Genomic DNA, 17,171 nt, shown 5'->3' on the forward strand with positions numbered 1-17,171 from the left:
ATGGAAGTGGGAAGGCAAGGGGGAATGAGGGAACCTTTGCTCTCATCAGAGGTGGCTAGGAGAGGAAACAGCATATATACTCAATGGGATATAGACATCTGGAGTAAGAAGGAGGGGGGAGCAGGGGGAAGGGGTGGGGATGTGAATAAAGGAGGAGAGGATGGACCATGGGGGGAGAGTGGCCAGATATAACACAATTTTCTTTCTTACTTCTTGCAAGGGGCTGGGATTGGAAGGCCTGCCCAGGACCACAGGGCCGGGTGGATTCTGGGGCTAAGGGCCTCTTGGCCCCAGGGCCGGGGATCTGTCTGCTGTGCCACTCAGTGACCCTACAGCAGAGTCATAGTGAAAGGAGAAAGAAAATAGTACTAGTACATGGTAGTGGAGAAATAAGAAAGGAGGGAGTTGTGATTAGCAATGGCAATGGTGGAAAAATATGGAAGTAACTTTTGTGATGGACTTATCATAAAGAATGAGATCCACCTATGACAGAGTTGTTGGTGTTGGAACAAAGACTCAAGCACATTTTCTGTTATTATTATTTGGGGGAGGGTGCAGGGCAAGTGGGGCTGGATGGCCTGCCTAGGGCCACATAGCAGAGTGATCTTTGCGTGTCTGGGGCCAGATTTGGACCCAGGTGCTCCTGGCTCAAGGGCCAATGCTCTGTCTGCCACCCAGCCACCCCTACTATTATTATTATTTTATTTTATGTCTTTTTTTTCTTTCTTTTTTTGGTTTTTGCAGGGCAGTGGGGATCGGGTGGCTTGCATGTCACATGGCTGGGTGATTGTTGGGTTTACGAGGCTGGATGTGGACTTGGGTGCTCGTGACTCCAGGGCTGGTGCTTCATCCATTGTGCCACCTGGCCATACCTACAATTATTACTATTATTATTTTTTTTTAATTTTTTTCTCTCCCCTTTACTTTTTTCACCCAAACAAGTCTATCTATATTCATGGGGGAGGAGGGGTATTTTTGTTTACTTGAATAAAAAATAAATTTAAAAGAAAAAAAAAAAAGAAAAATGAAGTCTAGGCTTTTTTCCTGGTTATGACTTTCAGGTAGCCCAATAATTTTTAAATCATCTCTCCTGGTTCTGTTTTTGAGGTCAGTTGTTTTTCCAATGAGATATTTCACATTTTCTTCTAATTTGGGGATTTTTTTTGAATAGTTTTATTTCTTGCTGATTTCTCATCACAAAGTCATTGCTTTCCTTTAGTTCCATTCTGCATTTGAAGGAGTTATTTTCTTCAGAGAGTTCCAGCTGACTAAATATGCTTTTTACGACATTCTTCTCCTCATCTGCCTTGTGTTCCTTTTTCCCATTTGGCCTTTAAACTGGTTTTTAACATGTTATTTTCTTAAAATGTTTTTTGCATTTCTTTCACCAAGCTGCTGATTTGATTTTCATGATTTATCTGCATCGCTTTCATTTCTCCTCCCAATTTTTCCTCTACCTCCCTTAATTGCTTTTCAAAGTCTTTTTTGAGCTTATCCAAAGCGTGAGCCCATTTTCTATTTCTCTTGGAGGTTTTGGATACAGAAGCTTCGATTTTGTCATCTTTAGAATCTTCCATTGGACCAAAGAAATTTTCTATGGTCCAATTCTTTTTCTTTTGTTTTCTTGTTATCTCAGCCTATGACTGATTTACCACACTTCCAAGGTCTTATGAGAGGCTGTGATTGTTCTCTTGACTGTGCTTTGAATAGGGATGAGCACAAATGCTCCCTTCTTCCCTGGAGCTGAGGATGGTCCTTCCTCGGCTATGGTGTTATGGGGGGCCCTCAGACTGTAACCTGGATCTGAGTGTGGCAAACAGTTGAGTCCTGCCCCAGGGAGAGCAGAGAGAGACCTCTGCAGTCTCCCCTGACCCCCTTACTGTCTGTGGGCTGCACTCTGGAGGTACAGACTTTCTTCCCCAATTCCTGCTGAAGGTTCTCATTGCAGGGGTGTTCTGAGGGTGGTGCTTGATCTAGACTCACTCTGGTGTGGCAGGATTCTCACACCACCCCTTCAACCTGTTCCTGGTGATCTCTGAGCCAGGAGGTCTGGAAACTGCCCCCTCTGCCACAGACCCAGGCACCCCAGGATCGGGGCACCCAGCACAGCTGCACTGTGCTCACAGTGGCCTTTTCCAATCCCCAGTCCCAGTGAAACAGACCTTTACTGTGGAACTTCTAAATTGTCTTAGACTGGGAAATTGTATCATTCGGTCTTTCTGTGGGTTCTCTCCCTTTTAAATTTTGGCTAGAGTCATACACTGACAGTTTGGGCGAGTTTTTTGGGGAATGAGTTTCCAGGAATTCCTGCCTTCACACTGTCATCTTGCCTCTGCCCCCCAAACACATTTCTAAAGCACAGATCAGACTATATAACCTTTGATACAGAGGATTTAATAGTTCCCTACAGCCACTAAGATAAAATAAATTCCTTAGCTTAAGATTTAAAGCATTTCGCAATCTATCTTTAGCCCTTCTAGAAAGTTTCTAGAATGATTTCACAGTAATGTATTGAAGCCAAACTGAATTTATTTTTCACATCTATGTCTAACAGGCTAATAGTTAACATTTACCTTGTGTTTTATAGTTGCAAAGTATTTTACAAATGTAAGGTCATTTTTCCTTATGATAATCTTGGGAGGTAGTTGCTGTTATTATTCCCATCTTATAAATGAGAAACTGAATCAGAAGGAAATTAAGGGAGGGCACCTGGTCACATAACTTGTAAATATCTGAGAATATATTTAGAACTTGGGTCTTCCTGACTACAAATCTTATTTTACTTCATTACTTAGTTATATTACTGAAATCTGTGTTAGATGAACATTATCCCCATTTCAAAGGTGGAGACACAAGCGCTGTAAGGTTCTGTAACTTTTCTAGAGTCAGATGTAGGATTAGAACTCAGATCTTCTTTCATGTATGTCAATCTTACTCCTATACCATGATATTTAATATGTTCTGATTGTTTTCTTAATACTAAACTATTTCCATATTCTTGGTATAAATCTCACTTGATGGTGGTGAATCGTTGCTATGTTCTCTCTACTAAAATGTTCTTTATTATTTTGGAAATCTACTCATTAATGAGAATGGACTAAAATTGTAACTGCTTTATCTGTCAGGTTTTATAGTTTAAGACATCTGCTTTATTAAAAAAAACTCAACAGATTATGTACACACACACTGTAACTTTTTGTGCAATTAGCTGAAAATCTGGAAAATTGCACCTGTAAATCAGCCACAGCAAGCCCACTTACTCTGATCAATTTGAATTTTTCTTTTCATGTAAAAAACTAAAACAAAACATAGAACATCCATACATTAAGCACTCTTCAAATTGATACACAGCCCCAACACAGTGTTTTATATGGAAGACCTGATACTCAGAACAAATGAGTAAATAAGGATAAACCTACTGTTGGCACTTTGCAACTGTCAACAAACCAAGTCCAGAATGTCATGGCAACTGTAACATTTCCACAGGTAATTATGTTGTTATGTGACTGTATTTAGCTTCACTACTTTGTCTCAAGGAGTGCTTTAAATCATCATGTTTGTTTTTTTGCACAAAATAATAAAATAAGACATCTAGTAACTAGTATAAAGACAGTTAATTTGGTTTAATAATTTGCTTTAATGTCAGGTTTATGACAATGGTAAAAATATAATAAGCTTTAATATACATTTTTCTTCAAGAAAAATGTAAAAGATTTGTTTTGATGACAGATCTAGGGATTTCTATAATTCTATAATTTTTTAAATTCATATTTGTAAAATTATTTAATACATACCTCAGGAGTAAGCTTTGCTATGGATGTGAAAAGCATGGAAATAATCTTAAAAAAAGAAAAAGAGAGAATTTCAAAATTTTCCTTAAAACATTAAAAAGCATCTCTTTTCCTCTGTGAGCCAATATTACAGCACTTACATGTTCTGCAAGTCGATTATTATATCGACAAAGGCTGAAAATCAGATTACAGGTTTGTCTTATATTGATTCCATCACGAATATGTTGAAACAAGAAGGGAAATCCCTGTAAAAATTAATATTATTAATTTTGCAAGCAACATTATTTGTGTCAATTTATATTTCTCTCCAAATGTTTCAAAATTTATATTACCTTTCCACCTGTTAAAGCTGCCATATCATTCTGAGACAATGTTAAGTGCCTGAAACAAAAAGAAAAACAGATTAAAATGAATTCCCTTTTTTTCTAATCCACATTGTAGAATAATATAATCATTGCCTTTGTTTTGGAACTACAGTTACCTGAAAGAGTGCCTGTAAAAATCGCTGAAGATTCAGTTATTTCCTATTTTACATCCAACCACAAGTTATTTTAAAAATATTTTGAATGCCAAAGGACAAGCTTAAAGAAAGCTGATTTGATACAGAAGAACTGGAGACCTCAGAACCAACTTGATTACTAAACAGCACTCCAAAACTATTATTAAAATTGTATAACACTCAATGATCAAGATATCTTAAAGAATTATAAAAAATAATTTATATGTGTTCAAAGTTTTATACCTTTCGGAGCGGGATTGCTCAACCAAAAGAGCTACTAAGGCTACCATCTTTTCAAGTGCAGCAGGTCTATATTTTTCTTCTGCTAAAGACAGTATATCTTCTTCCTCTTCTTCCTCTTCTCCTTCTTCTTCTGAAAGCACTTCAACTTGAGGCTAAGGAATAAGAACAAAATTCATTCTAAATAGTATTTGGTTTTATTTTCCGGTGGAACACAACTTAATTATTCCACCTAAAATTTTTTTAAATATGAAATTATTTTATACAGAACTCAGTGGTTATTTGGAGATGGCATATTATAAGAATCCACTGCAAAAAAAATCCCTCTAATGCATGACTGACAAAGTTATGAAATGGAGTAACCTTTCTGGAAAACAATTTGAATTATGTAAGGAAAGTTACTAAAATATCCATATGCTTTCTACCCCAAAAATTCTCTTGCTAGGCATAGAACTTATGGAAGTCAAGGGCAAATGGAAAGGACTCCTGTACATCAAAATGTTTATCAAAGCACTTTTTGTAGTAGTCAAGAACTGAAATAAAGTAGCTGGTCATCAGATGGGGAAGGGTCACACAACCTGTGGCACATGGAATGGATTTTCCCTCTGAGGTCAGAGACAATATAATGAATATAAAGAAGCTTGAGGAGTCACATATAAATGAAGACAAAGTAGAACTAGGAAACCAATGTGAACAAGGACCAAAACAGCATAAAAAAGAACAACAAAACAACTGAATGTGTATTGACAAGATTTGGCTCCAGAGAAGTGACATGAGAAGGTAAAGAAATGGAAGACCATGGGGACAGAACAATCCAAATGTCAGACTTTTTTTTTTTGAGGTTTCTGCAAGGCAAATGGGGTTAAGTGGCTTGCCCAAGGCCACACAGCTAGGTCATTATTAAGTGTCTGAGGCCAGAATTTGAACTCAGGTATGCCTGACTCCAGGGCCAGTGCTCTATCCACTGTGCAACCTAGCCACCTCCCAGACTTTTTTGATATGTTGTTTATTTTTGCTGAATTCTTTATTTCCCCCTCTTTACTTTTAAGAACTGCCTTCTGGGAGGGTGAATGGTGACACACATGCATGTATACACACACATATATAATGTGTACCCAACCACTGTATTAGTGTATATGCATATATGTGTGCATGCGCATATATATATATATATATATATATATATATATATGAATATTCCCAGGTTATTGAGTTATATGTATGTACAATGTAGGCAAGATAAAAAAAAGATGCTAATAAAATTTTGTTTAAAAATTATGTTGTCACCGTTTGACAAATTCAAGGCCAAAGCCAAGATGAACTTGAACAAAACTTTATTCATATTAAGAAAATTTATGGACTTAATGGACAGGCTTGTAATACCCAATTCAATTCCCACAGTATGGAATATTTTGCCTGGAGCAAATCATCTAAAGGTGCTGTCTTTTTAAAGAGTCAAAGCATAAAACAGAATGACCATGCGGAACAGAAGAGAAAATGGCAATATTCCCTGTTTGTCTAAAAACAAAAACAAAAACAAACAAACAAAAAAAAACAACCAAAAGGACTCCCTCAGGGAGATACCTGTTTGAATGTTTCCTATTATTCCTATTTATTCCTATTTATTATTACAGCAATATCCATTAAGACAGAAGTATCTTCAAACTTAAGAACACTAAATGATTTTTTTAATCTATTTACATGATGATATAAAAGCAGTCCTCAAAACAAGACATTCTTATTAAGAGGAAGTGAAAAAAATGCAGCTAAATTATAGTACAAATGTATACATTCATGTAACGGAGGAGAGAAAAAGAACCTTTTTCAATAGGGTGCTCCTCTCATTTTATAGGTGAAAAATCTGAGGTCTGGATGAATAGTTGACCTAAGAATAGAACCTAGGCTTTTGGTCAATACTCTAGAGTGGACAGTCAGCTGACTTAAGGCTCAAGTTTATGGCTCCATCATTTACTTGCTATGTGACTAAGCAAATCATTTTACTACTCTGATTCTCTACTGGCTTATCCTTTACCAGTGGATAATGACTTGTGCTTTACTGACCTTACTCTGTGTGTGTGTGTGTGTGTGTGTGTGTGTGTGTGTGTGCGCGCGCGCGCGCGCGCGCACGCGTGTATACACAGCTGTATCTAAGTCAGGAAGTAATGCTGGCTTCTTGATAGCAATGTCAACAGAACCTATGTTCAGACAAGTACCATTCTGAAAAGATCTCAAGGATGTGCCTAGAAACAGATCATATGTGTTGCAATATGAGGACTAGTTTATGTTTCTATGTAAGTTTAGGGAGGAACATTATCAGGTCCTTATCAGGCATCTGGAACTGAATTTTTTTAACCCAAAGAAACTCATTTAGACTATTACTAAGGTGAAGAGAGGTTGTGATATACAATGCTGGAAGGAGTGCCAACATAGAACTGAGTGGTAACATAACAATAATAGTTGACATTTATTAAAAAATGCTTAATAAGCCTGTATATTAGTCACTATTATTATCCCCATTCTATAGAACAATAAAATTAAGTGACTTGTCCAGAATTATAAGAATAATAATAAATAAGTACCTCTAGGAAGGATATGAACTTACGTCTTTTTCATTACAAGGTTAGTTTAACATTCACTATGTAATGAATAAAAGTCAACTACAAAATTTATGGATATATTTCCAGTATAACCACCTTAAGGACTTGAGAAATATGTTTAAGAAAGGATAACTTTTGCTATCAAACAGATCTCTGTGGAATCATTCTAAATTGATCAGCAGTACAAACATTTTTGATGGATGATTAAGTAGAGATGGATATATTTCCAAAATGACTTAATAAAGTATGTAACTTTGAAAGCCTTAAGACCTCTGATTACAGAAATGAGTAGGAAGGTTCAAAAGATCAAGCACATTTCCATCCTTTGACAGAAGTTGGAAGAAAGAGACAATTTCAGGGGCGGCTAGGTGGCGTAGTGGATAAAGCACCAGCCCTGGAGTCAGGAGTACCTGGGTTCAAATCCGGGTCTCAGACACTTAATAATTACCTAGCTGTGTGGCTTTGGGCAAGCCACTTAACCCCATTTGCCTTGCAAAAACCTAAAAAAATAAAAAAAATTAAAAGAGAGAGAGAGAGAGAGAGAGAGAGAGAGAGAGAGAGAGAATTTCAGATGCACTAATTACAATATAAATTTGCTTATCTCAACAACTTTTTTTTTTAGTTTTTTGCAAGGCAGTGGGGTTAAGTGACTTGCCGAAGGTCACACAGGTATTAATGTCTGAGTCTGCATTTGAACTTGGGTCCTCCTGACTCCAGGGCTGGTGCTCTATCCACTGTACCACCCACCTGCCCCAATAACTGTTTATTTTTTCATACGAGAAAGGAATAGTTTGAGGGTAGTGAAAAATTATGAAAAAAATGAGGTGAGAAAATAGTGAAATTATATTCATGGTTTAATATATAATCATTTAGTTCTGATATTTTATCTATGCACTGATTTTCCAGTGTGTAACAAAAAAAAAAATTGATTCTAAGAAGTAACAACTACTTAGTAAATGGTTTCTAAACTGAAAACAATAGGCATTGTTACTTACATTTTCAGGCCCTTTGGTTCCCATGTAGAAGTGTACCATTGTTGAAATAGCTTGCAGAGACAGCAAAAATTGGCTCTAGAAACAAAGATAATGAGTTACTTGAACACAGGAAGTATTAATAATGAATTCCCCACTACACACATATGTATAGGGTTTTCTAAACACAGAGTTTCTGAAGTGAATAAAAAATATTCTCACCTCCTCTTCACCCATTTTTGCAAATTCATAAAGGAAGGCAAAGTATTCAGTGAGATGTTTACTATGAGGTTTCACACCATGTTCCATAATTGATAACAGTGTCTTCACAAATCTGGTGACACATGAACGGCTTCCTATATCTTCCACAGGACCATCCATATCATCTGACCTGAAACAATTTAACATGACTCTTAAGATGGGTATTATGCTAGTGTGAAAACATTTTAAAGAAATTAAACTTATGTACTTCACTGTTGTCATGGTAAACACCAATAATAATGACATGCATTTTAGACTGAATACTAAAAGTGATCATGTGAATCCAATCTCCCACTCTAGTTATGTAATTTTTCCTATCTATGTGTGCAAACCCATAGTTCTGTGTTGGGTCCTCCTCTTCCCTTTCGCTCTATATTTTCTCATGAATGACCTCATCAGAACAATGATTCTGGCATATCTTATCTATTGGATCATGGACCAAGTCTGTAAACCTCTCAAGTGTCTCAGGCAATGATTTAAGATGAAGTTATAGACAATTTGTATAATGAAGGAATTCTCCTACTCATAATTCTACACCAAAAAAATGATAAAAGGAGAATATTTTGATGCATTATGATTTTTAATAATATAAGCATTCCCCCTTCAATGCTATACATTACAAAAATCCTTTCTGATCCTGTGTAATTTTCATTCATATTCTGTTTCCATCAGTCTTCCTTTAGCTCCCTCTTGGTCATGTGGATGCAAACAGAACATATATGTCTATTTGTTTTCTGTTGCTATTTATGTGAACAGTCCATCATTTTATTCTTTCTAATATTTATGCCCCCACATATCCTAAACAATTCTCTGATGGTGTTGAGTTTTAGCCTAATGTGTAGAACTTGTCTTTCTATTACCTTTAGGTGACCTTCAACTTTAATTCTTGGAGAAAAGCATGCAAGTACTTGCACTCATAAAAAATTCTCACCAAGAGACTATTAAAAAGACAAGTCTGTATGATGGAAAGCTTGCTATCATTAAAAGTATTGTATAATTTCCCAAAACTACTTTGGGCTATGAGTTTCCTATAGATCCAGCTTATTGCCTAATTACTGTACAGTGATTTTTCAAGAGGCATATATCATGACAAGATCCAGTTCTATGGGAATGCCACCCAATTAAAATGAAAGTTTCCTATTGTGGTCAACATACTCAAAGAACTGGAGTAAGGACTCAGTCTTCAAGAAATTCTGCTGGGATTAGATCAACATTTTCATACTATATACCATATAAATTCCAAGACACACATGATAAGAATCACACCATTACATGAATTAGAGAAGAAAATATTATTCACAACTATATATATATATATATGTATAATATATGTATATATAGTTTTCCTGACTAAACAAGGGGAGAGGATTACTGAAAATATATAAGATATTTTATTTCAAACCTTTATCAAAGAAACTTTTGTGCAAAATTTTTTTTTCCTAGTTAATGATGTCCTTTCTAATTTTAACTGCATTGGTTTTCTTTGGGCAAGCCTTTTTAATTTTATGCAATTAAAGTTAAAATGGTAAAAAAGATGCGAACAAGAAGTTTTCAAAAGGAAATCTGTTCTATTGACAACCAAACAAAAAAATTCCAAATCACAAATTACTAGAGAAATGTAAATTAAAATACTCTAGTAATTTCATCTCCAACTTGACTGACAAAAATGATTTAAAAAAAAAGGAGAATTCTGGTTGTCAGAAAGGTGAGATTGGCCCACTAATGCAAAGTTGGTATGTCTATGAATCGATCTATGTATTCTGGAAAGCAATTATAAATTATGCCTACAAGGGTCACTAAATCAGGTAAAGTCATTGACCTATTGATACCACTACCAGGTATAATGCTTCAAATAGGTAAAAGAAAAAAGGCAAAACACGTATGAGTGGTAAAATATTTCTAACAGTGTTTTTTATATTATCAATAAAATGAAAACTAAGGAAGTAGTTAACATTGGAACAATAAATAATGGTATATGGATTTAAAGGCATACTACTGTACCAAATATCCAATAAGAAAAAATACAAAATAGAATAACTCTGAAATGTTTCAATATAAAAATTCTGATCAAGACAATTACCAGTCATAGTTTCAGAGGATCCATAATGAATTAATTAGGTTCTCCAACTCCTAGCACAGAAGCAAAGAACTTGAAGTTCAAAATTAAATATATATATATATTTTCAGAGATAGCCACTATAGGAATTCGTTTTGTTTTACTATGCATATTTATTAGAATGTTTTTCTCAATAGAATAGAGTTGTAAGGGGTTTAGCAATAAGGTTGTCAACTGAATTACCAAAAAAAAAAAAAAGTACAAAAAGAAGAGGAAATAAGGGTAGAATAAAGATATGCAGGTAGCTATAAGACTCTGGGTCTATCACTTAACTTCTTGCCTCAATTTTCTAATCTTTAAAATGGGAATAGTTACCCCTTCCCCATAAGATTATGATGTTTATGAGATTATATATAGAAAACAAATTATGCTAATCTTAAAACTGTAAATGTAAGCTATTACTATCATAGGAAAAAAGTTGGACAGGAATGGGAAACTAAGAGTCAAGATTTAGTAGTGATGGGGACTATCTGAACACCTTTTAGGTATCTTAAAGCAAAGAAAGTATAATTTCTTTATTGGGTCTTAATGAAAGTGTCACTTTTCAAATGACCCAATAAGGGGAAATGCTATTTTTTTTGGAGCCAATTCTCACCAAGAAAGAAAAACAGCTAGCTAAATTGGAAATGATGAAAAAACAATGAGGGAAAGTCACTGCTCACGCCTAGAGTTTGCAATAGAGAAAAGTGTAAGATGGATATACTGCTATGTACCCTAAATATTTCTAAAGGGTCAGATGAGAATATATAGGACCCTATGAACTAAATTCTGAAGAAATCAGTCAAAGAAGACTGACCATATCTCAAGAATGAAATCCCAAGGTCATAACAGAAACAGTTTGATGAGGAAGAAAAGGGTAAGTTGCCTAAAGATACCATTACAGAATGAGAGGGAAACTCAGCAACCCAAACTAGGGTAGTTGTATAAATGGAGAGAAAAGGATGAATGTGAAGGGTAATGTGAAGGTAGAATCAACATAAACTTACAAATGATTGGTTAGGAGTAATGAAAAAGAGGGAAGGATCTAGAATGACTAAAGAATTTTGAACATGGATATTTGTAGTAGCCTCAAAAGTAAAAGGTGGAAGGAAGAAGATGAAGTCAGGTTTGTTGGGTTTGAAGTAGTCATGAGATATCCAATTAGAGACATCCAAAAAGCATCAAGAAATTTAATAATGGCATACTGGATTGAGAACAGAGTTGGATATATCGTTATCTCTTCCTTTCACTTCATGATTTTGATATATCCATGGGTTGGCATAAGAAATTAAATGGGGATTTGGGGGGGAGTTTTGCAGAAGCCATAGTTGATAAGTGAAGATGAACAGACAACACAAAGAAAGTTCAGAAACTTAGAAATGCATAAAATTTATGTATTATGTAATATTAACATATTTGATCTTTTAATAACATAATAATTCAGGCTTCTTTTCTGATATGAAAGGAGGGCCAAAAATATTTTGCCCAGTTTTTTTTTCCCCTAACCCTTGCAATGTGGTAGGGATAACTTGTTATAAGTGAACTTTAATGGGAACAAATGAGATCACTGTAGAGTGTAAAGAAAAAAAGAAAAGGTTGAAGATAGGTCTTTAGTGGAAACCCATGGTTAATGAGTGAAAAATAACTAACAAATAAAGATCTATGGACCATTGACATTGCTCATCAGTCAAACAGGTATGCTTTAATTGTGGCTGAGGCATTCAAGTAGTGGCCAGGGCTACAAAAAAAATATTTTCTATTGTTTGAGTCAAGAAAAAGCCTGGGGAAAGGTGATGGTAAGGCCCAAGGTATTTAAGACATATTGGAAGTGCTGCCTTTGATTATGGGATCCAGTAAAACCTCAATTTGGTATTCAGGATTAACTGAAGATATATCCTGCTGGTCCATGTCCAAAGAAGTATGGGCTGGGGTGGGGGACACACAGGGCAACATCTTGATGGTTAAGGCCTTCTGGAGAATTCTAGTCTTCCTTCTAGCAGGAAGAATATAAGTATAGCCTACAGTTCAGAATGTCATGCAGATTAGTTCCATTGGTCCATGGTGAGAGGAATTATGGTTTCAGAATCAATAGAATATCAGTTTGGTGTTCAAGAAGTAAAGAGCAAGCATCCACCTTCATTTTAGGTCTGAAATTTTCTAGCTTGCCTCATTCCACTTTACTTGTTAAAAAATTGTGGCATTTGTTATCACAAAATTTCTGAAATTTCTCCTGATTCCTATGATCACCAAAAAGAGATGTTTTAAGTAATAATTTAATGCAGCCCAAAGACCTGAGCTTCAAAGCAGCTAGATATTTGCTTATTATTTTTCCCCAAAGCTCTTAGGTCTGAATTTTTTCTTTAGCACATCTGTTTTCTCCTTGTTGGTTTAGAAATCATTCTTATTAGAAGACAAAAGAAAGGGGTGGCTAGAGCACCGGCCCTGGAGTCAGGAGTACCTGAGTTCAAATCTGGCCTCAGACACTTAATAATTACCTAGCTATGTGGCCTTGGGCAAGCCACTTAACCCCAGGTGCCTTACCAACCCCCCCCAAAAAGGAAGACAAAAGTAAAGTCAAATTTAACTAGTATGTTAAACCACACTACCTGAACTAAACAGAACAATTTTTTCTTCCTACTTTTGGGATTAAATGAATAATTAATTTTTCCAAGCTTGAAATCATTTTGGGATTTAGTCTTTCAGACATTACTTTTTTTAGGTCTGTGAAACTTTTATATTCTTTTGTTCAATAAAATTTTATTAAGGACACCTCATGTAACATATAATAGAAAACAAGACAAGGAATTAGTGGAGATAAAAAGCTTTATATTAAGATGCAATCTTTGATCTCATAGCTGGTGGTTTAATAAAAATTTGAAGTGAAGTCTCCATGTAGCCAAGTTTATCTCGATGATTCCTGTGTCAATAGGCAATCACAACTACACAAAACTTAACTCCATAACTAGGTTTATTACAAGAGAATATGCATGTGGGACTCAAAGAGTCCATAGTTCATACAGAGGTTTGCATATTTATTAACAGTAGGGCAAAGGAAGGATGGAAGACACAATTTTCCACTTACAGAGGCATGGTATGAGGAGTAAGGTAATGGCAAAAGATGCATTTTTTTTTTCTGTGGGAAATAGGTTATGAAGATAGCATTGTCCCAGCTGCACAAGCACTTTCTCAACATAGTACAGACTGACTTGCAACTGTCATGACTCCCAAGAACATATAGGGAGTCCAATTTAAGATACAAGCAATAAATTATGTCAGTGGGGGGGATGAGGCAAGGATGGGTATGGTACACAGAATAGGGCTTTGTCCTTGACAAAGGGTCTCCTGCATACTCAGGGTCCAGTGCTTCTGGAAAGTATGACAACTCCAGAAGACAAGTTCAAGGGACCCTTAACATCCTTTAACATCTTTTTATTCCTGTTGGGCTAATTCATAACTGCATAAATGGAATTTAATTTTTGACAGTCTCTTTTGTTAACTTAAATGTATAAAAAGTGGCAGTCAATTAATCAAGTCACCCACAATATGTAAGTGATAAGATGCTAATCTCTGGTATATTTAGGAAGAATACAGTATGATAGTTCAGGCACTAGTCATACCTAGTTAACCTCCTTAAGTTCAAGAAGAAAATTATGATTGATCAAAGGATTTAATCTCACTCTTTGCAATTTGCAGAATCCAGGGATGAAGAAGAGAGAGAAAAAGACACCACAGAAAAGACATTATTTAGGAGGGTGTGGTGTGAAAGCCATAACAGTATGGACTCCTTAAGCAGTGAAAGTCATGATGTGGGTTTCTTAGTAAAAAATCTCTATCAGTGAAAGTCATAACTATAATATTAATGGCATATTGACATTATAATATTAATGATATGAATGTAAACTAAGATTAATTAATGCAAGCAAAAAAGAAAACCCACTGATTGGGGCACGACAACAATGACCAGTACAATGCCATACATGCCCCAGGACTTTAGCCAAAACAAAACTGCTATGTACTCAGTTGTCTAGGAATGATGAACTGAGTAAACCTAAATCCAATCCACACTAATATACTCCTCCTTTTGTCTTATATCTGTAATTACCACAGGGGTTTTGGGAGGTCTCTGCAGGTCGTGCCATCTGGTTGCCCACCCCCAGACAGCCCACTTTGATTATTAAACTACTTATATAATCAATCTGGAACTCCCCAGTCTCTTTAGAATCAGACTGAACCTCCTTGTTTGGGTGGGGAGGAGGGGGGAGAGTGAAGCTTGGATAGCACACTAAGTGGGGATTTTGAGGGCAAGATCGAGGGCTTCTTGGCTTCAGCCTAAGTCTTTCCACTTTCATATTTTCTCTAACCCAGAAGACCCTATTAACTTCTGAAGTCCTATCTTATCAGTGCTATAGCAGGTGCCTTTAAAACAGCAGTTCCTTCAATGAGGAGCCAAGTGGAATGGATGCAGATTCAAGGTTTTACAAAGAACCCAGAAGGAAAAAAAAAAGAAAACAGATCATATCTACGTGAATATCTTGATTACCACTGCAAAAGGATCTAAAGCATCTGTACTAGGGTTTGTCTGAATTCGAGTACATTTTCCCCTAGACTCTGTGCATCATGACAGAGTGTGTCATAAACTGTTTAGGGAATAGTTTTACTAATTTTTTCTAACTATAGCATTGTAAAAAAATGTCTCTTTCTAAAAGTTAATTAGGTTAAATTAAATCAGGAGATTTTACAACTGTGCCTGTCTTCTCTACACAATCTTGGCCGGAAGTGGTTCTGAATAGTTCTGATCAGGTCTAGGTGCTTCTGTGTTATAACATGATCCCTTTTTCCAGGATCCCCATTGCTTCCACATCAACCAGTTTCTCTTCTTATGTTCTCTTAGTTTCTACTTTTTGAATTTCTGTGTCATTTAAATAGGTCTAAGAATTTATTATAATTTGCCTTGCAAGAATCTAGAAACTAGATGCTTACGAAGTTAATTGCTTGCCTGCTTTTCTGGGGACAAATTGGTGTGACTGATGGTTGCCTTTGTAAGCTACTAAGGCCTAGCCAAAAAACATTTCACTTCATTCCTTAGTCATATCCTCCCTAAATGTCATGTTGCTTGTGTGGGGTTTTAAAACTATAATCCAATAAACTGTCATTGCTACTGAAAAGAGTATACTTCCTTATGGTTCTACTTATCTTCCCTGAAACTTTCCAAATGAAAATATCATTTCTTTATAAAGATGGTCACCCATATTAGAACGAAGCTTGAGGGAAAAGTTAATTCTCTTATATTCGCAATGCTTGGCACAAAATGAGATCTTATTAAATGGTTTTGTTGACTTATACAGGATGATTCAATATAATATGCTTAACCATAATTTGGGCATTAATATACAGACAGATGTTCAAAGAGAACATAAGTAACCTACCACTAGCTATATATTCTTCTATGATGTGATACATGTTCAGGTCTGATTTATACATATACCCATTGGTAAGAATTCAAACACTTAGCATATAGCTCAATGAGTTCTCAATCTTTAGTGCTTGTCTTTTAGTGTGACACCTTTAACTATTTTGTAATCTAATCAGCTGGCAGTTTTCCTCAAAGTCTTTGTCTTTCTAAGTTTCTTTAAAATAAATGATTTTTTCCATAGTCTAGCAACTATTAATCTATCTTATTAAGAGTGAGCATAAAAGAATAAAACAAAAGCAAAACTCTTATATACCTTCTCCTCAACCAGAAAGATCAGCTTTCATTTTAACTTATAATTTGGCAGTCATATGAAAAAATGCTCCAAATCACCAATAACTAGAGAAATGCAAATTAAAGCAACAGCCAAGTTCCATCTCATACCTATGAAATTTGCAAAGATGACAAAAAAAAGGATAATTATCAAATATTGGAAGGGCTATGGGGATATTAGGCATATAAATACACTATTTTCACAACTGTGAACTGTTCCAACCCATTCTGGGAAGAAATTTTGAATTATACCCACAAAATCACTGAACTCTTGATATCCTCTCATGTAGTTCTTCAAAGAGATCAGAGAAAAATGAAAAGGATCTGCATTAAACAAACACGCAAACATACATATGTGTGTGTATGTACATAAGAACTAAAGGGTTTCCATGCTCATCAGCTAGGCTGAATATATTAATAAATGTAATTTAAATGGAATTCTATTGTGCCATTAGAGATAATGAAAGGGAGGAGTTCAGAGAATGCTGAGAAGACTTGTATAAGGTGATGCAGAATGAAGTGAGCAGAAAGAGAATAACAATTTATGTATTAGCAATAACAATGCAAATAAAAATAACTGCTTTGATGGATGGATCAAAATCCAAATATGATTCCAGAGGTGATCAGACTGAAAATGCAGAACATGAACATGGACATGAACAGTATGAGAATTTGTTTTGTTTCACCATGCACGTGTTACAAGGATTTGTTTTCTTTTAAAGTGAGATGGAAGCAAGTAGAGAGAAAACAAATGCTCATTAAGTGAAAAATAAAATAAAATAATTAAAACAAAACCCTAAAAATTACTGCAAGAGTTCCTTTGGCTCCCATACCTCCTTTGAAATCAAAACTATATTTTATCCTTCAAGGCTCTTCCATATCTGCAAGTTTAAATAAATTAGTATTGTGACTTGTGATTTACCAATCAAACAATACCTGGATAATGTGCTCAGAATAATCAATCCTTTTTTGCT

General features: G+C 35.4%; 1 protein-coding gene across 6 annotated transcripts in view; it reads right to left on the reverse strand.

Moving 5' to 3' along the window:
- USP34 (ubiquitin specific peptidase 34) overlaps positions 1 to 17,171 on the reverse strand; it is a 398,976-nt gene that overhangs the window by 68,625 nt on the left and 313,180 nt on the right. For all 6 annotated transcript variants that reach the window (XR_012472449.1, XM_074206840.1, XM_074206826.1 and 3 more), the window contains 6 exons: positions 8,321 to 8,489; positions 8,123 to 8,197; positions 4,534 to 4,685; positions 4,124 to 4,172; positions 3,932 to 4,036; positions 3,795 to 3,839 (listed from right to left, as the gene is read on the reverse strand). Coding sequence is in view for 5 of the 6 variants with exons in the window: in XM_074206840.1 (XP_074062941.1) it covers positions 3,795 to 3,839; positions 3,932 to 4,036; positions 4,124 to 4,172; positions 4,534 to 4,685; positions 8,123 to 8,197; positions 8,321 to 8,489 (595 nt within the window). In the remaining variant the exon portion in view is untranslated. The remainder of the gene's footprint in view (positions 1 to 3,794; positions 3,840 to 3,931; positions 4,037 to 4,123; positions 4,173 to 4,533; positions 4,686 to 8,122; positions 8,198 to 8,320; positions 8,490 to 17,171) is intronic.

This window comes from Macrotis lagotis, chromosome 1 (assembly GCF_037893015.1).
Source record: "Macrotis lagotis isolate mMagLag1 chromosome 1, bilby.v1.9.chrom.fasta, whole genome shotgun sequence".
NCBI classification, from domain to species: domain Eukaryota; kingdom Metazoa; phylum Chordata; class Mammalia; order Peramelemorphia; family Peramelidae; genus Macrotis; species Macrotis lagotis.